Below are 25,674 nucleotides of genomic sequence, written 5' to 3'. Positions count from 1 at the left end.
CACTAATCTGATCTTGGAAGTAGCTGATTGTGGCAGGATGTGTCGACGATGATGATGGCAAGAAAGCAAGATGTCCGCATTCCCACCTACAACATCAGTGTGGTGGGATTGTCTGGGACGGAGAAGGAGAAGGGCCAGTGCGGCATTGGGAAGTCTTGTTTGTGCAACCGCTTTGTGCGCCCGAGTGCTGACGAGTTTCACTTGGACCATACCTCTGTCCTCAGCACCAGTGACTTTGGTGGGCGAGTGGTCAATAATGACCACTTTCTCTACTGGGGAGAAGTTAGCCGTTCCCTGGAGGACTGTGTGGAATGTAAGATGCACGTTGTGGAGCAGACTGAATTCATTGATGATCAGACTTTTCAACCTCACCGGAGCACGGCCCTGCAGCCCTATATCAAGAGAGCTGCTGCAACCAAGCTCGCATCAGCTGAAAAACTCATGTACTTTTGCACTGACCAGCTGGGGCTGGAGCAGGACTTTGAGCAGAAACAAATGCCAGATGGAAAGCTGCTAATTGATGGTTTTCTTCTTGGTATTGATGTTAGCAGGGGCATGAATAGGAACTTTGATGACCAGCTCAAGTTTGTCTCTAATCTCTACAATCAGCTTGCAAAAACAAAAAAGCCCATAGTGGTGGTCCTGACTAAGTGTGATGAGGGCGTGGAGCGGTACATTAGAGATGCACATACTTTTGCCTTAAGCAAAAAGAACCTCCAGGTTGTGGAGACCTCAGCAAGATCCAATGTAAATGTGGACTTAGCTTTCAGCACCTTAGTGCAACTCATTGATAAAAGTCGGGGAAAGACGAAAATCATTCCTTATTTTGAAGCTCTCAAGCAGCAGAGTCAGCAGATAGCTACAGCAAAAGACAAGTATGAGTGGCTGGTGAGTCGCATTGTGAAAAACCACAATGAGAATTGGTTGAGTGTCAGCCGAAAGATGCAGGCCTCTCCTGAATACCAGGACTATGTCTACCTGGAAGGGACTCAGAAAGCCAAGAAGCTATTTCTCCAGCACATCCATCGCCTCAAGCATGAGCATATCGAGCGCAGGAGGAAGCTGTACCTGGCAGCCCTCCCACTAGCTTTTGAAGCTCTTATACCCAATCTAGATGAAATAGACCACCTAAGCTGCATAAAAGCCAAAAAGCTCTTGGAGACCAAGCCAGAATTCTTGAAGTGGTTTGTTGTGCTTGAAGAGACACCGTGGGATGCCACCAGCCACATTGACAACATCGAGAACGAGCGGATTCCCTTTGACTTAATGGATACCGTCCCTGCGGAGCAGCTGTACGAGGCCCACTTAGAGAAGCTGCGGAATGAGAGGAAAAGAGCTGAGATGAGAAGGGCATTCAAAGAAAACCTGGAGACCTCTCCTTTCATAACTCCTGGAAAGCCTTGGGAAGAGGCCCGCAGTTTTATTATGAATGAAGATTTCTATCAGTGGCTAGAAGAATCTGTATACTTGGATATTTATGGCAAACACCAAAAGCAAATTATAGACAAAGCAAAGGAAGAGTTTCAGGAGCTGCTTTTGGAATATTCGGAATTGTTTTATGAGCTGGAGCTGGATGCTAAGCCCAGCAAGGAGAAGATGGGTGTCATTCAGGATGTTCTGGGGGAGGAGCAGCGATTTAAGGCACTACAGAAGCTCCAAGCAGAGCGTGATGCCCTTATTCTGAAGCACATTCATTTTGTGTACCACCCAACAAAGGAAACATGCCCTAGCTGCCCCGCCTGTGTGGATGCTAAGATCGAGCACTTGATTAGTTCTCGGTTTATCCGACCATCTGACCGGAATCAGAAAAATTCACTTTCCGACCCCAACATTGATAGAATCAACTTGGTGATCTTGGGCAAGGATGGCCTTGCACGAGAGTTGGCCAATGAGATTCGAGCTCTTTGTACAAATGATGATAAGTATGTAATAGATGGTAAAATGTATGAGCTCTCCCTGAGGCCAATAGAAGGGAATGTCAGGCTTCCTGTGAACTCTTTCCAAACACCAACGTTTCAACCCCATGGTTGTCTCTGCCTTTACAATTCAAAGGAGTCTCTGTCCTATGTGGTGGAGAGTATAGAGAAGAGCAGAGAGTCCACACTTGGCAGGCGAGATAATCATTTAGTCCATCTCCCTCTGACCTTAATTTTGGTTAACAAAAGAGGAGACACCAGTGGAGAGACCCTGCATAGCTTAATACAGCAAGGTCAGCAGATTGCTAGCAAACTTCAGTGTGTCTTTCTCGACCCCGCTTCTGCTGGCATTGGTTACGGACGCAACATTAACGAAAAGCAAATCAGTCAAGTTTTGAAAGGACTTCTGGACTCCAAGCGTAACTTAAACCTGGTCAGTTCTACGGCTAGCATCAAAGATCTGGCTGATGTTGACCTGCGAATTGTCATGTGTCTGATGTGTGGAGATCCTTTTAGTGCAGATGACATACTCTTTCCTGTCCTTCAGTCCCAAACCTGTAAGTCTTCCCATTGCGGAAGCAACAACTCTGTTTTACTTGAACTACCAATCGGACTACACAAGAAGCGCATCGAACTGTCTCTTCTTTCATACCATTCCTCATTTAGCATCAGAAAAAGCCGATTGGTCCATGGGTACATTGTTTTCTATTCAGCCAAACGTAAGGCCTCCTTGGCTATGTTACGTGCCTTTCTTTGTGAAGTGCAGGATATTATCCCCATCCAGCTGGTTGCACTCACTGACGGCGCTATAGATGTCCTGGATAATGACTTAAGTCGGGAACAGCTGACTGAGGGGGAGGAGATTGCTCAAGAAATTGACGGAAAGTTCACAAGTATCCCCTGTAGCCAACCCCAGCATAAACTTGAGATCTTCCACCCATTTTTTAAAGATGTGGTGGACAAAAAGAACATAATCGAGGCTACTCATATGTACGACAATGCTGCCGAGGCCTGCAGCACCACAGAAGAGGTGTTTAACTCCCCCCGGGCAGGCTCTCCGCTCTGCAACTCAAACCTGCAGGATTCTGAAGAAGATATCGAGCCCCCTTCTTATAGCCTGTTTCGAGAAGACACGTCACTGCCCTCTCTGTCCAAAGACCATTCTAAGCTCTCTATGGAACTGGAGGGAAATGATGGGCTCTCTTTCATCATGAGCAATTTTGAGAGTAAACTGAACAACAAAGTACCTCCGCCAGTCAAACCAAAGCCTCCTGTCCATTTTGAAATTACAAAGGGGGATCTGTCTTATTTAGACCAAGGCCATAGAGATGGACAGAGGAAGTCTGTGTCTTCTAGCACCTGGCTACCTCCAGATGGGTTCGATCCTTCTGATTATGCCGAACCCATGGATGCTGTGGTCAAGCCAAGGAACGAAGAAGAAAACATATACTCAGTGCCCCACGACAGCACCCAAGGCAAAATCATCACCATTCGGAATATCAACAAAGCCCAGTCCAATGGCAGTGGGAATGGTTCCGACAGCGAAATGGACACTAGTTCTCTAGAGCGAGGACGCAAGGTATCCATCGTGAGCAAGCCAGTGCTGTACAGGACGAGATGCAGCCGGCTGGGGAGGTTTGCTAGTTATCGAACCAGCTTCACCGTGGGGAGCGATGATGAGCTTGGGCCCATCCGAAAAAAAGAGGAGGATCAGGCATCCCAGGGTTATAAAGGGGACAGCGCCGTCATTCCATATGAGACAGATGAAGACCCAAGGAGGAGGAACATTCTTCGCAGTCTAAGAAGGAACACTAAGGTAAGACCCAAGTGTAGGCGTGAGTTATAGGAGTGGCTTGCACAGTGCCTTGGTAAGAGTTCATTGATGATGATGAAGATTTTCAAGGACAGCTTACCCTGGTGAAAAACTGCCCTGGGTGTGTGTGTTGTGTGTGTGTGTGTCTTTACTCTTTGACTTAGCATTAAAAAATAAGCAGTGTCTCAGATAGCTACTACTGGTAGCTCTCAAGTGGTGAGGGCTTGGGATAGATAGCCCGAGCTGTCTTTGTCCAAAACAATAGTTAGGCAATTACCAAAATGAGCAGATCATGCAGAACTTGTCAGTGTCCTGACAAACAGCCAGGCCAGTGACAGTGTGCTTGGCCTTTCTTCACTTAAACAGCAGAACCCAGAATCACAGTCCTCAGTCTTTGACTGAGAAGCAAACATTTCATCCGTACATCTCTTAAATGCTCCTTTCCCCCCTTGCTGCTCTGTAAAGGTTGCTGCATTTTAGATTAGGAAAAATTAGATGGTTATTTTATTTACACACATAAATCAGTGAAGGGTCTTCAAGTACCTAAATGAAAAATAATCTTGTCTCTTTGCATTATAAACCTGTCCCGTGTTTGTAAAATTGGAGTGCCCTCCAGCTCCTTGAGTGAGTTGTTGCTGCTATCAGTGAGAGCTTCGGATTTGATTTAGGAACCACAAGTGGGGCAGGAAGGGGAAAAGAAGGAAAAAGTAAACCATGTGTGTTAGGAATGTCAGGCCTGCTGTCGGATGTAGAGGAAACAGCCCCAAATGTAGGAGCAAATGAAGTCTCTTTATCTTGTGTGGAATTGCGCTGTGCAGGGCAGTGTGCCCTGTCCTCTTGGGCTTAGGCTTTGAGATAGAAAAGGTATTTCTCAACTTTATTTTTTCCCCATTTAGAGTAGGGGAAATACCTTTATGTTTTTCAGAGAAAGACATCTTGGTGAGACACCACAACAGGACCCTGTCAACAGACTCTGTTAGTGCGGGCCCGCCCCCAGCATTGTGTATTATCTGGAGGCAGGTTCTGCAGCTCATATCGGTTAAGAGGGTCCTTGGAGACGGAGGAACATGGTGCTGTGGCCCTCACAGGGAAGACCTATTCACTTTGTGTTCCCTGACAGCATACAGCATGCTTCTTAATCACCACTGGCCAGAGCTTCCAGAATTTTCTTACCTATAGAATTTCAGAAAGGGCAGGGCAGTATCGTTGTGTGTTCTGTTCCCCTCCCGTTTTGAGCTGTGTATCAGTAAATGTCATAGGCATTCTTCTGTTTGCTCTCCCTGTGGTTTGCTTTTACATTTCTATACCTTTATCCGCCTGCAGTATTTTGTTCTCCAAGTTAGCGGGCAGACCGGTGGAAAGCAGTTCTTATTAGGAAGCCAGAAAGTAGCCTGACCAGCCTGCCAGTATTTCCCCAGAGCTCTCCTGTTTGATGGTACTGGAATCCAAACGTTTCGAACATTTTGGCTTTCTTCTTTTCCTCCTCCACTCCCAGTGAAGACTATTGCCAGCGCAGCGTATCTAAACGCTGACAGTCTTTTGAGTGTGGAGGTGTCTGCACACCTGGGAATTAGGAAGGTGGCATAATACCACATTGCGGATCATAACGGGTTTTCCGACTTCAAGCTACGTTTTTAATACTGTTGGAAATAAAGCTTTTAAAACACACTCCCAGACAAGCTGTGTTTTAGAGAGTAGGCTCAGCAGAGAGCAGCTGGTTGCCGTGAGCCTCTGGGATGGCCGCCTCCACGCCGGCAATGAGTGCCTCCTAACCCGGAGCTGCCTCGCGCCGGGTTGCCGGGTCAGCACGCAAGAAGTGGTCGGCTTCCCGTCTGTCTTGGTTACGTGGGCCACACCTCTCCTAGTCAAATAAAAATGATACCTCTGGCCCAAGATCAGTAGCGTGCCAGAAGTCGTTTAGGAGTATCCTTTGGAAAGAGTGAGTAAAAGGTGAAATTGTCTTTTCCTGCCTTGGAAAATGGTGCCTTAAAATGAGAGTAGCTGCTTTGTCATCCTAGTGCAGAGATAAGCAAAGTTTTCATGCTGTTCCTGGTTGGAGCAAACCTCCTATTAAAATTTGCTGCCGTTAAGAAATCAGACTGACGCTTGTTTACTGGGAAAGCAAGGTACCATGGGTCAGAGAATGCCAAGCCAGCCCCTACATGGGGGATTTGGCCTTTGATTTTTATTGGCATGCCAAAGCAGTACAGTATTTATTTGAAGTGAGGGGAGAGCCGTTTGGTAATGGAAAACACACTTAGTTCCTCCTGCATGCCACACACCACTGGGGAAATGGCACAGACCCGTCCTGCCCAGACCTTAGCACCCAGTTGAGGCAGCAAGACCTACACGGCTTCTGAAAATAGGTGCTCTGCCTAAGAGGGGGAGGGGAGGGGGTCTGTGTGGGGCAGAGCAGACATCCTGTGCTGGGGGTGGTTAAGGTAGTGTAATGTGTGGTGATCAGGAGCTCTGGGAATCAGGGGGCCTAAGTCAAAACCCAGTTCCTCCTCTTCCTTACTGGGCCTTCGGGCACTTGATTCACCTCTCCACGTCCCTTCCGCAAAAGGGGCGGACTTAGTAGCACCTTTCTCATATGGTGTGGGAGATGGGATGAGATTGTGCCTGTAAGACACTGAGCACAGTGCATGCTGGATAAGCGTTAGTTATTATTATTTAACTTGACCTTGAAGAATGAGTAGAATTGAAGAAGTGGTGTGAGGTGGGGAAAGGCTTGAAGGTGAAAATATGCATGTTGTATTCAAGGATGCGAGAAGACTGGTCTGGTCTGGCTGAGAGCTTGAGGGACCAACATTGTCCCTCCCTTTTGTATAAGTTTTAACCCTGTGTGTTACTTGGCTGCTTTCTCCGCCCTTACCCTAGCGACAGCCCTAACAACAACCAAAAAAGCTGTGCTCTGGATACCTGTGTGATGTGGAGAAAGAGAAATTGCTCAGTGCCCTTGGCTCATATGCTAGATTAGCTCCTTACTGTAAAACCGGAGTTAGAGTGAGGGAATGGCTTTCATTTCTGCTCATGAAAGTGCGAACTGTAAAGCAGCTGACTCTCGTTCTGGGTCCTTTTCCCAGCTGAACCATTTAGTAACCCACCCTCATAGTGGGAGCCTTCCGCACTCAGCTGAATGAAATTGAAAATCTACGCTTGCACTTCAGTGGGGTCCATGAATAGATGCTTTGTCTGTAAAGAGTTGTCATTGCACATGGTCTCTGTCTCCCAGTGCCATGCGTTTGCAAAGATGAGATCAGGACCAGCAGGGTCTTATTTTAAAGCCAAAAAACAGGCTGGGGTGCCTTGCTGCACACAATGTGCTGTTCGGGCAAGCTCAGACTGCTGAATTCGTTGTGCTTGGCCACAGATTTAGAGGAGACGTTACCGGCTATTTTACCCTTCTATCTGACGTGCTCTTGTTTTGTGGGGTTTTTAAAAAAAAGACAAAAACAGAATGATAAAGAAAATCTTTCACTCACTCCAGCTACCACATGACAAGACAACCTATTGAAAAGCAAACCAATTCAATCACGCATTGTTTGGTCTATAAGGCACCAAGTAACCAGTTTGACAGTTTGTGTCCCCCCCGCCCCCCCCCCCCCCCCCCCAGTGAATTGGCTTATTTCATTGGATTCAGTGAATTGGCTGGTTGTTGTGGCTTTGTGTGGACACAGCTCTCATTTTGTGAGGCCTAGAACGGAGTTAAAGTTTCTAGTGTGAATAAAAACCAGCTGGGGAATTGGACTGCTCGCTCCACAGGGAGGGATGTTGCATTTTGACAAGCTGAAATGGTATGAAATATGAGCTCTTTGTAACCTGCTCGGGAAAGACTCTCAGTGTGTGCTTCAGAAAAGGCTAAGCCCTGCCCTATGAGCTCTAAGTCCAGATAAATACCTTGGTCTTAAAAGTGGGGTAGGGGCGCTGACTTGACCTTGCATTTTCTGAATCCCGAAAGAATTTTATCTTTTAAAAGAAGTACTCTTGCTCCAAAGCACATTTTCATTCATTCTTTTAGGAAGGAAACATTCACCTCCACGCACGGGCATTTCCTGAGCACTTGTATGCCTGGTGTTGTGCTAAGTATCATATGTGTGGTAGTTGCGTTCATCTAGTTTACCGTAACAGAGAATGATAGATTTTATACGTGTATTTACGTGCATTTTGAATGTTGCCGGAGCGGAGGTGCAGGGTGCTAAGGAACTGTATAGCAAGGAGTTTTACACTCACCTAGGATATCTGGGAAAGCTCCCAGAGGAAATGATATATAAAGCTGAGACTGAAAGGATGGCAGGCAAAGTCAGTGAAGATGGAGGCTTCCTGGGTCGAGCTTTTGAGAAAACAGTGTGGAACTTGGAGCTGAAAGAAATGTGGCATGTGCTAAGACTTGAAAGAGACCTAGAGCGGCTACTGTAGAGGGTGAGGGAGAACTGGGCAGAATAACAGAGGGCTACGGATCCCATGTGAAAGACTTTGTACCTTCCTACATTTATTGAATACCTACTGTATGCCAGGTACAGTACCAGGCATTTTCACATCAATTTTTCATCTATTTCTCTTAACAATCTTAAGGAAGTGATTTTTTAAAATCCTGGTTTTAGGGATGAGGAGACTGAGTCTCAGTGCCCCCAAATTAGTGTAGTTACTGAGTGGAAGTTGAGATTTTGGAACCCCACTCTTCTGACTTCTGCTTCCAGTGGGTTTTTAGAGTCCCGTCTCCAGGAAAGATGGTACTATTCCATAGCCAGGCACACAGTTGGAGTACTCAGTCAGTCCAGTCAATTTGTTCATTTTAGACAAAGGACTTTGCTTATTATCTAACAACATCTATTTCCCCACACTGCCCCCTAAGAACAGCGTAGTGCTGTTTGTTTCTAGCTTCAGTGTCTACTTGAGTAGAGGACAAAAAAGGCATGGAGTCACTGAAATAGCAACTGGAACTTTGAGAAATTGTTTTGAACTGGTGTCACTCGGTTCTCAGTTTATTTTAAGCCCAAAGAACTGCTGTAGTTTGTTTTTGGTGACAAAAATAGGCTATCTTTAACTATCTGCTTTAGCTTAGAGCACACCTGTTCTTTTAAAAAAGAAAAAAAATTACAATAGTCAACCCAAATCTATTTTTCAAAGAACAGAGAATTGCTCTGATCTTCACTGGGCCAACTTGTTCTCCTCTACCACCTAGTGATACTGAAATATCTTTGTAGGAACTCAGATTATTTCAGCTCAAATCAGGGATCACCTCTACTTCCATAGAGAAAGGCCTTCTGAATGCTTTTTATACAGTATTTGAGGGGAGGCTAGCAGGTGAAAACTGACCCCCACAGCTCTGGAAAGTCCAGATTCAGTGGGTGTCGAACCAGGCAGGAATGTTTATAAACACTTCCTGGAACTAGTGGACCCTCCTCCCTGCTCAGGCCCCCTACTGCATTGGCCATTCAGCCTGAGAAGGCAACAGGGATTGACCCAGATTCATGCCTTTATAGGGCAAAAAGCTATGGTCTCTATTTATTTGGTGCCTATGAGGGGATGACATGCCTTTCTTTTCCCACCGTGCCAGAGGGAGGGTTAGGGATGCTAGGAGACTTCGTGCTACTTCCTGGTTCATCCCTAAATAAAGATGCTCCAAGTGGGAGAGTGACCGGGTCATAGTGCTAACTGCTAGCTTGAAGGAGACGAGGCTGAGCATTTGTGCTTTCATAATAGACTTTGCCAGTCAGAACAGATCCGTCCCCAGGTTTTCTCTTGAACTTGGGCTTAGATTTTTTCAGAGCCAGAAGGGGGAGCACCAGTCAGCCAAGAATACATGTGGGGCATGAGCGAGTAACTTAATTGAAAGGGTCCTTTTGAAGCTGTGTCGGAAATACGAGGGAATCGTCACCAATCAGAAAGCCGTAATGTTGAATATAGAACGCAAGGAAACGCTTTGGGGGAAACCTAGAGTAATGTAGTTTATGGGATCTTTTGGTTTTTCTGAGATTCCTACCAGTTACAGTTAGTTCAGGGTGTGCCACTATACAACTTGGCAAACCATGTGTGTGACCCTCGAGGGCTCTGCTGGTATCAGTTTCACTCTCAAGAGGGAGAATTGCCCCACTCAGAGGACACCGTCCCTGTTGCAGACTACATTCTGTATATGGCATTCCTCCTTAAAAACAGAAACGCAGACTGGATCCTGTTTTTTATTTGCTGTATTAGGTATGTTACCAAGCATTTAAAAGGCTGTGCTAGGTGGTACAACTCCAGTGAACGCGTTTTCTGACCCTAAAATCTGGATAAGTAATTTGACATGGATATGGGTATTTATGGAGACGGGGAGAGAATATTTGAAGTTGGCAGTTTAGGATCACTGAATAGCTGTACCTGCTGTTTCCATAGAAGATAGAATATTCTTTATCCAGAAAGAGTGGCTGACCTCTCCATTGAGGCTGTGGGAGACTTCTTTTTTCTTTGTGACTCAGTTGGTTTTTATCTGATATCTAGATCACCTTTGCTTGCTGTAGACATATATCTTCTCTAATGCCCATTAGATTGTAAGTTCACTGAGGGCGAGAGATGACTTTAGTATTAGCTCTGCTGCTAGTCTGTAGGTGACCTTGGGTATAATTCATTAAAAAGGAAAAATGCCTGGATTGCTGCACACTGGAAACAGCGTGTTAGGAAAACGGTCATCTGTGTATGTAGGTGACTGTCCCTTGTTCAGTGCTCACAGAGTGATACAGGGAATTCATGACCTCATCTGTTTTTTAAAACGGAGTCTGTGATAATACTACTGTCGGTATGAACATGACGTTCTGAACCTCACCTCACATCCTAGTAAGAGCAGAACAATGTTAGAAGACAAAAAAAAATACTCTGGTACCCACAGAGATAGTCATCATCTCAGCTAAACTTGAAAAAAATATAAAGGAACATTGGCCTTGTACATTACTGGAAACCGCTGTTGTTCAAGAAATGTATTGAGTGTCAATTGCACATCAGGCTCTGGAACCCAGTCATTTTACAGGCTGATAGAAGCACTCCTTCTCTTGGCTGTTAGTATTCTTTGGCTGGCATTCTAATCATTTTCTTGCCCCGTGGACTTGGAGGAGCTTTGGGGTGGGCGTACTGTCCCATAAGCAGGAGTTTCCCCTTTATGCTCTGTTCTTGTTTCAGAAAGGCCAAGAGGCCAGAGGCAAATTCCAATCACCATTTCTCCCCAGTGCAACACTGGCATAAGCTATTGGTTTATTTCTTTGTTTCCTTTGCCACCTGGTTAGTATCAAGACTAAGAATCAGGCATGTTTTTAAGGAAACCGTGCAGTAAAGAACAATGGACTACGTTATTTATTCAAAAAATATCTATCCAGAGGGCAAGGTGAAGATGATTTGAGCTGACCCAGTCCTTTGTTTCTGTCAGCGGTGTGTTTCATCATGGAGATAGTTCATGCAGGGGAAGGAACTGGGGCTTTGACATTCGTACATCACTGGCCTCTGAATCCTGGCTCTCAGTGTTGGGTGTGAATCTGTCTGAGCCTTTGTTCTCTCATCTGTAAAATGGGGTTAATAACCCTTACCTCGAAGGGTGGTTGTGAGGTTTCAGATAACTGTGCAGAGCACCTAGCACAGTGTGTCTAGCACATGGCCACTCGTGATTAATCACTATTATTTTCCATTTTGGACCCAGTCAGACTCTAAAGTTAGACGTGCAGATGTGTAGTTTGTTCTCAGGGCTTGGTTTCCTCTGGCTAGATGCTTTTTTCAGTTCAGCCTGCTAATGAGTGAGCCTAAAAGAAGAGAGATGTTGGGATGGTGTTATTTTCTTCTCTCCAAGGACCTGCTGCTGAGGGTGCTCCACTGACTCCCTAATGAGTGACACATATCGGACCTGGGACTGAGACATCTGGCAGGCCACTCAGAAGAATGGCATTTCCATCTTGACATGTGCCCAGTAACCCTTCAGATGCCTGAGGTGTTGCTTGTTATGTCAACAGTCTGGTCCAATTCTTGGCATGCACCACAAAGTCTGATTTCCTTCCTAGGAAGGTTTAGAATTAGTTGTGCAAGAATCCCTGCCTGATTTTGTGACACCCTAGAGAGCCTTCAGTTATTTCAAGGAAGTATTTTGACATTCTGTAAAGCAGAGTTTGTTTAAATCTTAGAGAGAATGAGAATGAATATCCATGTCAGTCAACAACGGGAGTTGATGCCCTTGCCAAAGCTTACTCTCTGTTTTGTAAGTTGAAGTGCTGAACTAGGTTAGATCTTATTAGACTCTTTGAGGTGAGAGGGATAAGAGCAGCTCTCTGGGACTTCCCTGGTGGCGCAGTGGTTAAGAATCTGCCTGCCAATGCAGGGGACACGGGTTCGAGCCCTGGTCTGGGAAGATCCCACATGCCGCGGAGCAGCTAAGCCCGTGCGCCACAACTACTGAAGCCCCCCCGCGCACCTAGAACCCGTGCTCCGCAGCAAGAGAAGCCATCGCAGTGAGAAGCCCGCGTACCCCAATGAAGAGCATCCCCTGCTCGCCGCAACTAGAGAAAGCCCGCGCGCAGCGACGAAGACCCAACGCAGGCAAAACTAAATAAATAAATAAATATATTTTAAAGTTACCTTTAAAAAAAAAGAGCGGCTCTCTAATTTAGCCTTCCACCTGACAGCAGAATCTCCTTGACAATGAGTATGGCAGGTAGGTTGCAGCCTCTGCTTCGAATACTTACAGAGCAGTCCTTTCCTTTTTAAACAGCTGGGGGTTTTTTGTTTTTTTTAATTTCTCTGGCCAAAACTGCCTCTCTTATCTCTCCCAACATGACTATACAAAGTCATCTGCTCTCTTTTCATGAGATAGTCCTGTAGCTATTTGAAATAGCTGTCATCATGCCCCATTCTTCCCTTGCCCAGCTTAAAGATCCCTGGTATTTTATGTGAGTCTTTATTACCTTTAGAAGTTCTTCAGATTGTCAGTGTACCCTTAATCATTTAATCATTTATTTAATTCCACATATCCCAAGAACTTTCAGAGGAAGGTAGTGAACCATAGTGGTTAAGAACGCAGGTTTTGTAGTCAGAACTGACTTGGGCAAGTAACTGAATTTTTCTGGGATTCCGCTTCTTCATCTGTAAAATGGAGTTTTAAATTTTAACACCCATATCTACAGATCTGTTGTGAATCTGGAATGAAATAATACATATAAAGAATTTAAGTAGGGCTTCCCTGGTGGCGCAGTGGTTGAGAGTCTGCCTGCCGATGCAGGGGACACGGGTCCGTGCCCCGGTCTGGGAAGATCCCACGTGCCGCGGAGCGGCTGGGCCCGTGAGCCGTGGCCGCTGAGCCTGCGCGTCCGGAGCCTGTGCTCCGCGACGGGAGAGGCCACAACAGTGAGAGGCCCATGTACCGCAAAAAAAAAAAAAAAGAATTTAAGCAAGGATCCGGTGCTTAGTAAGTATTCAGTTGATGGAGGCTAAATTTTCTAGCTAACTTAGACTGTTAGAACACACCTCATCATCTTGCTCTAGTATTGAGAGGGTGGAAGAAGTATGAGATTAAAATTTATTGTCTGTTTACTAGAACTATGGTCAGAAGGCATTATAGTGATTGGAAGTAGCTTCCTGGCAGCTCTCTTAAAGTTCCCATTTTTTAAAATTCTATAACAGCAGTTTATTTGGAAGCTTCAAGGTTTTATTGAAGAACAGTGCTATTGTTATGTTAGTTTTGACTGGCAAATGCTGCCTGGTTGGGGTTGGCCGAGAGAATGTCGCTTAAATCCGGATGGTCTTCCTTGTGTGTTCAGATTCTTCAGCTAACAGTTTAAATGGTACGGCATTTTTAAGGGAGAGCCTCACCTGATGCATTGTTACCGGTTGCTACAGTGTGTAACAATGGAAAACACTCCGCCCTTCTCACATTGTTGGGCAACTACTGCGCTCTAGGCACTGAGCCACTTCCAGTACATCATATCATTTCACCCTCAGGACCACCTCGTGAGGAGGGTACTGTCCCCAAGGTGCTAAATTACTTGACCAAAGTCACAGAACTTCTCAGTCAGGATTCAAACCCAGGTCTGTTAGATTTGAAAGCTTAAATCTTTATGTTGTACTTCATGTAAGTAGAAGATGCTAGGGAGAGTCTACATTGGTTAAATTATTTCGTGTAAAGGTAAATCATTAATTTGCTTTTCCATACTTCTTTGGTAAAAAGTGTGAAATCAGAGCCTGTTTGCCTCAGGCAGTCTATACAGGGGAGAGAGCAGCAGCCACTCCCTGCAGCCTGAGAGGCTGTGTCACTGGTTTTACCAGGAGCAGGCACATTGCAGTGACAGGCTTTGTGGAGTGCGTGTTCTTCTCTGGGACCCTGGGATCCATTCACATTGCATTACAGTCCTCCATACCAGATCAGTTAGCGGGCTGCGTGAGGACTGGATCATCTTTGCCTTTGGGTTGTCATTTCAGATAGTGTCAGCCAGCAGTCCAGACATGGCCTCGTTCCTTCTTTCATGTACAGTTTATTCTCAGCCGGGTTTTTTTTTTGTTTGTTTTTTTGCCACTTGTTTGCACAGGAAGTCCTCAGCGAATTTCAGACTAAACAGGAAGTGATTTGTTCTCATATAAAGGGGGTACCAGAAGGAATGACAGCTAGCTAGCTGTCCTCTTTAGTGGATTTTATGCAGAGATCCCTAAATACTTTTAAGTTTTAAGTTGGGCATATTTGTAAATAAACCTGCCCTTCTAAATTAGTCGCATTAACTTGCAGATGAAACTGAGTTGCTGGAGATACACCTGGGTCCATTTACCTTGATTCTATTTGGTTATCCTCCTCTTTAGTAGATATTTTAACAAAAGCCCCAAATTTTAGGTGTATTTCTGTAGCTTTAGGAAATTTACCATTGGTTTAGAGCATTTTTTCCTCCTCATGTGATCTTCAAAATAAAAGGATTGAATAATTTTGGAGCAAAATATCTCAGTAATGTTTATGAGCATGGGCTTTGGAGACAGACCCTCCTGGGTTTGAATCCCAGCACTGTCACTTGTTAGCTGTGTCATGTGAGACATTTTTCCTTGGTAAAATGGAATGCCATACGGTTTAATAGAAATAGTAGCTGGGAACGGCTTGGTACGTAGCAGCTCTCAAGTAGTTGCTGCTGCTGCTGCTCCTCCTGCTACATGAGGAAGGTGACTGCTAGGAAGGAAAGGACAAAGAATTATCCTATTTGTCATGTCTGATTAGTTGGTTTTACCCTTTCCTAATGCAGAAGCCATTGGGAATTAACCCCAGGCTGATGTATCAAAGGGAATTCTTCTCTTGGGCTTTCAGCAGAATGCATGCTCTCTTTTCTCGAAGGAGGAAATTATTAGTTTTCAATTCCACTTTTTTTTTTTTTTTTTTTGTGGTACGCGGGCCTCTCACTGTTGTGGCCTCTCCCGTTGCGGAGCACAGGCTCCGGACGCGCAGGCTCAGCGGCCATGGCTCACGGGCCCAGTCGCTCCGCGGCATGTGGGATCTTCCCGGACCGGGGCACGAACCCGTGTCCCCCGCATCGGCAGGCGGACTCCCAATCACTGCGCCACCAGGGAAGCCCTCAATTCCACTTTTTTAATCTTTTGAAAAGATTTTAGCCATCCTTGAGTGTATAGTATCTGTTATCTGTATGGAATGTTTGGAAAGTTTCCTGTTTACTCCATTGTACCCCTGATAAAGGATGTTGGACAGTCATCTCATTGTTATTAAATAAACATGGCCTGCCTCTTATAAACACCTTTGTTCTGATAATGCAGTTTCACACCCAAGGTGTGACTATGTGGCAACTTGCCGGCATCTTGTGTGATACTTGGATGAATGAGATGAGTAAGTGGGTCTCTTTATCCTGCTTGGAATCTTTCTAACAGTTTCCACACCACTGAGAGTTCCCCTCTGGAAGCCTCGCTGAAGTTGTAGTTGTATGTTGAGAATCACTTTGTTTTTGTGCTTTCTTTTCTCTTTCCTGGACAGAAACCAAAGCCCAAACCCCGGCCATCCATCACAAAGGCGACCTGGGAGAGTAACTATTTTGGGGTGCCCTTAACAACCGTGGTGACTCCAGAGAAACCGATTCCTGTATTTATTGAGCGATGTATTGAGTACATTGAAGCCACAGGTAAGTGTTGCCTCAGAGCCGATTACAGCTTTCACTGTTTACAGGACGCTCTCTAGAGGGCTGGGCCATCTGGAGATTCTGGAATTATTTCTTGTTTCCGTGAGATGCTTTCTGGGAAGGAGCTGAGTAATCCCGACAGCTGTCAGACTTGTGGATCCTCCATCTTCATGTAGTTTTGAGGCTGTCGTGCGGGATATGTTAGGCCTTTCAGTGTGTGGTAGCAGTCCTGTTGTAAGGACTGCAGTTGTGGCTGGTTGGAATACCTTTTCTGTGGTCCCGCAGCTCCCTGTCATAGCGTGTAGTCTGTTTGTCCCCTACAGGTCTCCCAGCAGGGAAAGGGTTTTATTTATCAGTGACTTCAGCGCTGTACTGGACCCAAATGTCCAATGTACTGGACCCAAACTAACACATTTTGGTTTAATAAAAGGAATGTATAGATGGCCATTGATCAGGTGCCTGAAATTCATATATTGATAGAAATTTTTTCCTGCAATAAAAAACCAGCTAAGATGCTTAGACATCTAGTCGCACAGCTGCATTTCAAGTCCATTGGCAACTTGGTGTTATCACAAAGGCTGACTGTCTTACAGTTTTCTGTATTGCTCTTGAAATGTTAAAATTTTACCTGTGTGAAAAACATTTATTTTTTTCATTTAGAGCTCCCATAACCTGTATCCTTGACATTTTTTCCTTTTCTTTTCTTTTTTCTTTTTTTTTTTTTTTTCCCTTTTTGGCCATGCCACATGGCTCGTGGGATCTTAGTTCCCTGACCGGGGATTGAACCCAGGCCCCGGCAGTGGAAACTCAGAGTCCTAACCACTGGACTGCCAGGGAATTCCCATCCTTGGCATTTCTTTTGTAACCCCCGGAGCTTCCAGTTCCATGTCATTGTTTCCCTTGATTTTCTCCTGGATACTTTCAAAGCTGATGAGCTTTGAGGAGGTGGTATAGTGGGCACATGGTTATGTGGACCCTTGAGCATTAAGAGGTGAGCTCAAGGATATAGGCTGCTACTAGTTTGAAACCAAGGTAGGGATTATAACCTCCCTATGTGTTCTTTCTAATTCCGGTATTACCTGCAATGATATTAAGTATTGTGTGGTGTGGACAGCCTACCAAGCTCTGCTGCTAATTTCAGCAGCGTCATGTTAGGCTGACTGGTGGTGTTCATATTTACTCAGGATGTGCCAAATCAGGGGAAATGGGTCTCAAATTGAAGCTCTCTAAAGACTCTGGATTATCTCCAGGGTTTTCTCAGTAGCACACCAGGACTGAATCACAGCAAGCACTTGGCATAATCATAGCAGATCTGTAGTTTGTTTAGACCATCTGTACCCAAAGCCTTTTGTCAGTGTCCATCTTCTTGACATTGGTTTTATATCAGTTTCTTCCTGGCACCTCCGCCTTGGGCAAGGAGGAAATCTTCAGGAAGAAAGTTTGAGTGACTCAAGCCTCTCTCTCACTTCAGAGAGATAGTTTGTATCATTTGGGGGGTCCCTAACTTTAATTTGAAGTGATTTCAGATTTATAGGAAAGTTACCAAAATTTTAAGTTGTAAGAAATTGAAAGTTACAATTCCCAGGTTCCTTAAATGTTAACATTTTACCACATTCCCTGTATCGTGTGTGTGTGTGTGTGTGTGTGTGTGTGTGTGTGTGCGTGCGTGTATCTTTTTTCCTGAAATGTTTGGAAGTTGCAGATATGATGCACCTTTACTTCTAAATACTTCAGTGGGTATTTACTAAAAACATTCCCTTTATATAAACACCATGCAGTTATCAAAATTAAGACATTAACATTGACCCAATACTAACCTGTCTAATCTGTAGACGTTTTCATTTCATCATTGGTCACATTAACATCCTTTAATAGCAAAAGACAAAATTTTTTTTGGTCCAGGAGCTAATCTCAGACCACATTAAATGGTACATTTAATTATCGAGTCTCTTTAGTCTCCTTTAATTAGAACAGTTCAGTTTTTCATGGTCTTGATAATTTTAAAAAATACAGATCAGTTATTTTGTAGGAGGTTCCTCAACTTGGATTTTTTTTTTTTTATGTTTCTTCATGATTAGGTTCATGTTTGCACTTGTGGCAGTAACAGCAGGGAAGCGAGGCTGTGTCCTTCTCAGTGCATCATGCCAATTGGCTTGTGTTGTCAGTTTGTCCCATCACTGGAGATTTTCTCTTTGATCCCTTGATTAAGGTAGTGGTGTCTGCCAAGCTTCTCCACTGTAAAGCTACTCTTCCCCCATTGTATGAATAAGTATTTTGTAGGGAAATGCTTTCAGACTAAGTATCTGTTTTCTCCTAATATTTTCACCCACTAGTTTTAGCATCCATTGATGATTCTTCCCTGACACAATGATCACCCTAATTCCTTCTTCATTTATTAGTTAGGGTTCTCCTGTCAGGGTGAGCTTCCCTTTTCAGTGGGCTCTTTGACTGGCTCACCTGTGGTAGCACCAAATGCCTGAATTTTACCCACATGCCCTCTCGCTGAGCACATCTGTGGGCTTGATCTACCATACCCTCCTTGCTTCTCTGACTCTTAGACTGTGATTAGCTTTTTTTTTTTTTTGCGGTACGCGGGCCGCTCACTGTTGTAGCCTCTCCCGTTGTGGAGCACAGGCTCCGGACGTGCAGGCTCAGCGGCCATGGCTCACAGGCCCAGCCGCTCCGCGGCATGTGGGGTCTTCCCGGACCGGGGCACGAACCCGTGTCCCCCGCATTGGCAGGCGGACTCCCAATCACTGCGCCACCAGGGAAGCCCTGTGATTAGCTTTTTATTATGTCCACTGCCTCTCTTCTACCTGTGCTTCTACAGGTGTTCTTCTACCTATGAATCCTTTCAGGTGCGAAGACCTCTTCAACCCTGCCCCCAGTTTACCACCAGCCACTCCTGAGCTGCTGCTTCTCTTAAAGCTCTGTTAGATTGCACCCCTGCTCACCCTGACACCCAAAAGCTTGGAACTTCAGGGTCCTCTCTGACTCATCTAATCCGTTCCCAAGTGTGTCGCTGTCCTTTGTCATCTCTTGGCTCTGTCTCCTCCACTTCATTTCCACTGCCCCACTGTCACCCTCCTTCTCAGTCCATCCTGATTACGTGGCATTTCCTCCACTATAAACCTCTTCTTGCTTCCTCACTGCCTACCAGATGCCGACGCAGTCTCAACTCCTCCCTATTACGCGCACTACTGCAGTACTGTTATGCTGTGGTTGTCTGCCTGCCTTCTCTCCCTCCCTCCGACCCTCCCTCCCCATTCTTTCTGTTTTATACTACCACAGGCATTAATTTTAAAATTGTTTTACAAGAATACACACCATGTATTAGAAGGATATGGCCAGAGCGGGATTTCTTTGTGTTTCTCTGCTTTGCATATACCCTTCGTGTGGTTTGAAATGTGTCCCACGTTCCTCCTTGCCTCTGGAACTTGTCCTCATTCTTCAGGACTCTTCCACCCCCAGCAGCACTTTGAATGTAACCTTCCTGGTAGTTCTTCCCGGCACATTTCAATCTTGAGAACAGGATTCTCTGTTCCCCTTGTCTCGGAGAACCTGGCACACAATACACATTAGTTGTTGATGGAATGATTGGTTTTCAACCTGGAATACCTTAATTGCATTGTTTTCTTCTTCTTTCCCTTTAAATTCTGGTCATATGCTTCCCCTCATTGGCATTAGTTTGTACTTTTATAGAATTTCAGGAAAATAATTAGATGTGGTATCTGTGAGCTTAATGTGTATGTTGGGGGCAGGTGTCTTTTGTGTACTCAGTTTCCTAAAAGAATTTGTTTTCCTCTTCATAAAATTAAAGCATGTTCATTGTAGAAATTCAACAAAAGGCAAAAACTGAAAAAGAATTTAAAGATTCATTATCTTCCACTTAATGAAAACCACTGTTGGTATTTTGATGTATTTCCTTATAGTTTTATTTCTCTGCATGTGTATAGGTTTTTAGTTTTACGTAATTCAGAATATGTGGTATTATAGTTCTCAAAAAAAATTTAGTGTAACTCAGATGAGGCTAAAGAGCCCTGAGTTCACCAGCTTACCTACTCCCGTTTTCCTGCAGAAAAAGGAACTCAGTAACTAAGAGTTATGTTAGAGGACCATTTTTTGAGAACCATTACTTTTTAAACCAGACATTATTTTGTGAGCATGTTCCCCTGTCATTAAATACTCTGTGAAAATATGACTTTTAATTGCTGTACAATGTTCCATTAAATGGCTGTATCACAGATTATTTAACCATTCCCCGTTCTTAGGCCCCTGTAGCATTTTCTCCTGATGTACTTAAAATAAAACAGATTCACTAGGAGAGGCATTTGGGAAGAGTGATATAGAGCTTCAGGTCTGCAATTAGACCGCATTTAGAATCTTTGTTCTGCCATTTGCTCATCTGTAAACTGAGGGTGATGACAGGACCTGCCTGCTTGGGCTGCCAGGGTTCAGGGGGACTTGCACGTCGGACGCCGAGTGTGGTGCCTGGCACACGGAAGTGCTCAGTGCGTGCTGGTCGTCGCGGTTAGCTTCACCCGTGGTACATTCGGTCTTCCTTCCTATTGCAGGTCAGACTTTACCGAGTTATGACCTTTTTCTTTTCTCCCTAACTTTTAAATTTGAAAGTGGTAAAATCCATTGAAAGAGTACTACAGTAATCACCCAGTATTCACCGGTGGTTAACATTTTGCCACATTTGCTCTTTCTCCCCACAATTTGTATTGTTTTTTAATAAATTTATTTATTTATTTTTGGCTCTGTTGGGTCTTCGTTTCTATGCGAGGGCTTTCTCCATTTGAGCGGCGATCGGGGGCCACTCTTCATCGCGGTGCGCAGGCCTCTCACTGTCGCGTCCTCTCCCGTTACGGAGCACAGGCTCCAGACGCGCAGGCTCAGTAGTTGTGGCTCACGGGCTCTAGAGCGCAGGCTCAGTAGTTGTGGCTCACGGGCTTAGTTGCTCCGCGGCATGTGGGGTCTTCCCAGACCAGGTCTCGAACCCATGTCCCCTGCATTGGCAGGCAGATTCCCAACCACTGCACCACCAGGGAAGCCCACTGTATTGTTGTTAAACCATTTGAAAGTGAGCTGCGGACACCATGTCACTTTACTTCTAAAAGTCTCAGCATATATCCCTAAGCTTCAGGACTTTCTCCTCTATAACTACAATAACATTATCACTTTTAAGAATATTAGCATTAATTCAAGAGCATTTCATATAGATCTATGTTTAAATTTACTCAGTTGACTTAAAACTGTCTCTTATAGCTGAGTCTTTTGTTCTAGGATCCAATCAGTATTCACAGTGCATTTAGCTATTGCCTCCTTAGTCCCTTTCAGTCGAGAACAGTTCTCTCTGCCTTTTTTTTTTTTTAGTGATGACCTTTCTTGAAGAGTCTAGACAGTTGTCGTATAGACTGTACCCTTGTGTGGTGTGCTGTCTGTACCTCTCCAGTGTCCTCAGCCCCCTTCTGACACCACCCACAGCCACCTCCTCATGTGGCTCCTGTCTGAGCCGAGGGCTGGGGCTGCAGACACCTCCCTCCCTGGACACAGCACATCTGTGAATTGGGCATCGGGACTCTCTGAATGAATTCGTCGGTCAGGTGTTTCCCCAGCTCTGGCTGCTTTCTACTGAACTTGTGCTTTTCTTAGGGAAAGCCTGTGCTGCCACCTGACCACCCATCCCATCTCTCCCTCTCTTACTCATGGTAGAATTGCCACATGACCCAGTTTCCATGTGGTGGTCCAGGCAGTCACTTCTAACCAATTAGAAATGATATTCCAAATAAAACTTGTTTGTCAGGACTGCCCCATGCAGTTCAAAGTCAGAAGTCATCGTGTCCCTGTTCTTGTGTCCATCTCATGCACCTGGGCACTGTGCTTATCCTGGCAAATAAAGTATTACATCATCACTTTCAAGGGCAGTGCTTGGGAGTTCATAGTCCTGCCAGCCATGGTTAGGCCTTTCATGCCTCAGGGCCTGTGTTGCTACCCAGCTGCCGCTTCACAGCCAGTGTCACAGTAGAAACCGAACCAAAACCTTGCAATAGAGAGGAAATGGTGTGACCGTTATGAATTGGGACGACTTAAACCATCCCATCACCTTAAAAATATTTTTTCTGGGACTTCCCTGGTAGTCCAGTGGTTAAGACTCTGCTTCCAATGCAGGGGACACCGGTTCAGTCCCTGGTCAGGGAATTAAGATCCCATGTGCCGTGCAGTGCAGCCAAAAATAATAATAATAAAAAGATCTTATAAGAGTAATATACTTGTTCACTGTAAAAATTTAATCATTATAAACGTAGGTAGATGTTACATAGGTATATAACAAAGTGAAAGTCCCTATAATCCCGTCTCCAGAAGTGATCTGCATTAATAGTTGGATTGTGTTTTCTGCTAATACTGTCCCCCAAAATGTTTAAAAGCATGAGATCATGTACTGCTGTTCCACAGCTTGTTTTTTGTTTGTTTTAATTTAACACTGTATCTTGTGCATCATCTTTTAAAATTTCATCTCCAAGCCAACTGCATTTTAACCTTTGACCTGAGAAGAGGGTGGCAAGAGTTGGGCTCAAAGGGGGTCTCTGGGAGTATGGGAGGAGAAGCTTTGTTTGCAGCCATTCTGCCTTCCAGGGGTGGCAGGTTCCTGTCCCATGTTCTGTGAGTAAATTGCTGGCTCCTCCTAAACACGAACCACAAAGAAAGGATTGCTGCCTTCTTGCCTCAAAATGTGCTGCTCCTGCTGTTACCAGGACTCTGTTGGAGCTCCTCCCCCATATTCTTAGGTTAGCTCATAAGATTGTGGGTGGAGATTGGTTCTAGTTTGCACCTGTTTTTTGTTTGTTTTTTTAATTTTTAAAAAAATTATTTATTTTTGGCTGTGTTGCGTCTTCGTTGCTGCGCGCAGGCTTTCTCTAGTTGCAGAGAGCGGGGACTACTCTTCATTGTGGTGCACGGGCTTCTCATTGCAGTGGCTTCTCTTGTTGCGGAGCACAGGCTAGAGCGCAGGCTCAGTAGTTGTGGCGCACAGGCTTAGTTGCTCTGCTGCATGTGGGATCTTCCCGGACCAGGGCTCGAACCCCATGTCCCCTGCGTTGGCAGATGGATTCTGAACCACTGTGCCACCAGGGAAGTCCCTGCACCTGTTTTTTTTCCTGAGCTTTCTGACCGGTTCATTTATCCTGTTTCCATATTTTCTAAAATTGGAATGTGTTCAGAAATGGCCAGTAGGTAGAACAGCTTTCAGATTGATTTGCAGATGCTTTTAGCCCAGGCCCAGTGACAGCCTCTGTGCTTTCTGTGCTAATAGGATATTAGATTTTCAGTTTCTCAGCTCTGGTTACATGGGAAGGCTGGAAAAGGGCATGTAACTACTGCAGCTGCTCTGGGGTCACCATGGCAGCGGGATGGGAGGACTGACTGGGGGTCAGATTTGACGTTGTATTTCTGGTTAGAAAGCTTTTTCTTCAAGTTTTCTTCAAGTTTTCATCCATGTGGAAAATCGGTCAGGGCAATAGAGTCACTGCTCCCCTTTGATAGCAGTGTGACTCCTCGGTGAAGGAGAGCATTGGCCAAGCTAATCTGAGGTCTCTCATGTGTGGCAGGAAGTAGGAATATTCAATTCTGGACAGTTTATCTCACTGGAGTTGGGGTGAGGACTTACTTTTAGAGCCTACTCACAATCCTCCCGAGAATAATTTCTCAGGATAAGTACGCTATCTTTACACCTCACTGTGGTCACAAAACTAAGGTTTTATACCCCGAGTCTCTGGGCCAATCTTGAGTCAAGGCTTCCTTCTCGAAGTTGGGGGGAAGTATCCACGTCGTACAGCATAGAAACTCCCCGAAGGAGCTTCTTCCAAGTGTCACTCCTCCCCATCCCGGGAGGTCTAGTATCCTGGAGGCTGAATGCCTAGTGCCCTGCTCATCTGGGCTCTGCTGCATGTATTCCCCAGGCCGGCAGCCTCGCATGTCAGCCATTTAACTAAGAATAGCATTCTCTAGGAATGATTTCTTTGAATAATGTGTGAGACCAAACCTCCTTGCTCCCTCTTTCAGTGATTTTTAACCTTTTTCTTTTGGCAGTGAGAGGGGGCAGGGTGACAGTGGCAAAAATCATTTCACATCCAGCCATCCTTTTCTTAATTGCTTTGCTTACTGAGAGGTGACCAATCCCCAGCACCTCTAGCAAGTGCCACAGAGGGCTGAGAATAGGAAATGTTCCCAGGGAGAAGTAGTTTCATTTGGACAGAAGGCCCCTCTTTTGCATCTTAAATTACAATGTATTCAGACCATGCCATATAAATAATCGGTAGGCCATGGTTTTGTTAGTGCATCTTACTTTCTGTTGGTCCCTGTAGAGTGAAAAGCTCCCTGTAGTCAAGGAGGCCTGCAGCTGTTTAAAATACTAATGCCAAAGATGGTCTGCCATCACGTTAACATTCCCCATTTTCTATTCCTGACACATTTATTGAGTGCTTGCTATGATCCAAGCATTGTACTGGGCACTTGGCATGTGTGATCTCATTTCACAAGAGATTGTTTTGTTGCTGTAAGAAGCCAGATGTGGGAGGGTGACCCTTGGGAGGCAGTCAGGGTACATCACGGTCTTTTATCACTGCAGGGAGGACCTCAGTGTCAATAAAGTGCAGGAGGGAGAAGGTGGGGAGAAGGTGGCAGCATTTATATTCTCTTCCCCTGCTCTCTGGGAGGAATCCTACCCCACAGTCTGGTAACAGAACCAGGACCCTGCCTTTCGAGGCAGTGCTTACCTGGGCACAACATTGCCCCTGAAATTCACATTTATTTTCAAAAGCCCTTTTGCTGGAGGGCCTGGAATCGAACCACACTACCCTGCATTGGGGTTTCAGTGCCTGCACTTAGCAGGCTTTGTATTGCAAGCGGGGCTTTTTCTTTTTTTTTTTTAAGATTTTTTTTGATGTGGACCATTTTTAAAGTCTTTATTGAATTTGTTACAGTATGGCTTCTGTTTTATGTTTTGGTTTTTTGGCCGCGAGGCATGTGGGATCTTAGCTCCCCAACCAGGGATCAAACCCACACCTCCTGCATTGGAAGGCGAAGTCTTAACCACTGGACTGCCAGGGAGGTCCTGAGAGGGACTTCTTCTGTCTGCCTTCCAGGGGCTCCTTGATGGGCAGCAGAATCCGGTCAAGCTTGACCTCTCACCTCTGATGGAGGGAAAATCCAGATACAGCACCAGGTGGTTGTAGAAAGAAAGAAATGTCCTGATAAGTCGTTAGTAGGTTGAAAAATATTTAGCTTACCATCTTTTGGTGGGGGGGATGGATAGATGGCAGATTCTATTCATCCAGCAGATATTTATTGGATTAATTTATTAATATATCAATTAATGCTAGGCATTGTGTTGAACTAAAGTTGCCCTCATGATGACCAGGGGTGGAGGAAATAGACATAATCACACAAATGAATAATTAATTCAGGCAAGGAACATTACTGGATTTTAAAAATCACTGGAGAATAAAACGACTGACAGGACCAAATGACGATATGGAGCAGTTAGAACCCTCACCGCTGCTGTTCAGGTGAGTAAACAAACTGGCCCATCCATCCCCTGGAATACTACTCAGGGGCCAAAAGGAATGGATTACTGCTACACACAGCAACATTGTCAGGTCTCAGGATCATTATATGCTGAGAGTGATAGAAGCCAGACACAGAAGACTACAAATTACGATTCCATTTATACATGGCTCTGGAAAATGCAAACTAATCTATAGTGACAGGAGGCAGGTCAGTGGTTATGGTTGCCTAGGAGCTGGGAGTGGCAAGAAAAATTGCTTGCAGAGGGGCA

The 25,674-nt window shown here is 45.1% G+C and overlaps 1 protein-coding gene across 1 annotated transcript in view; it reads left to right on the top strand.

The window, feature by feature from the left end:
• Positions 1-48: 48 nt before the first annotated feature.
• Positions 49-25,674, top strand: part of ARHGAP35 (Rho GTPase activating protein 35) — a 71,398-nt gene continuing 45,772 nt past the window's right edge. The window contains exons 1-2 of the mRNA XM_065898946.1: positions 49-3,732; positions 15,695-15,839. Coding sequence (XP_065755018.1) covers positions 49-3,732; positions 15,695-15,839 — 3,829 coding nt within the window. The remainder of the gene's footprint in view (positions 3,733-15,694; positions 15,840-25,674) is intronic.

Source organism: Phocoena phocoena, chromosome 20 (assembly GCF_963924675.1).
Source record: "Phocoena phocoena chromosome 20, mPhoPho1.1, whole genome shotgun sequence".
Lineage (NCBI taxonomy): Eukaryota > Metazoa > Chordata > Mammalia > Artiodactyla > Phocoenidae > Phocoena > Phocoena phocoena.
This window is presented reverse-complemented; position numbering and strand designations above follow the sequence as displayed.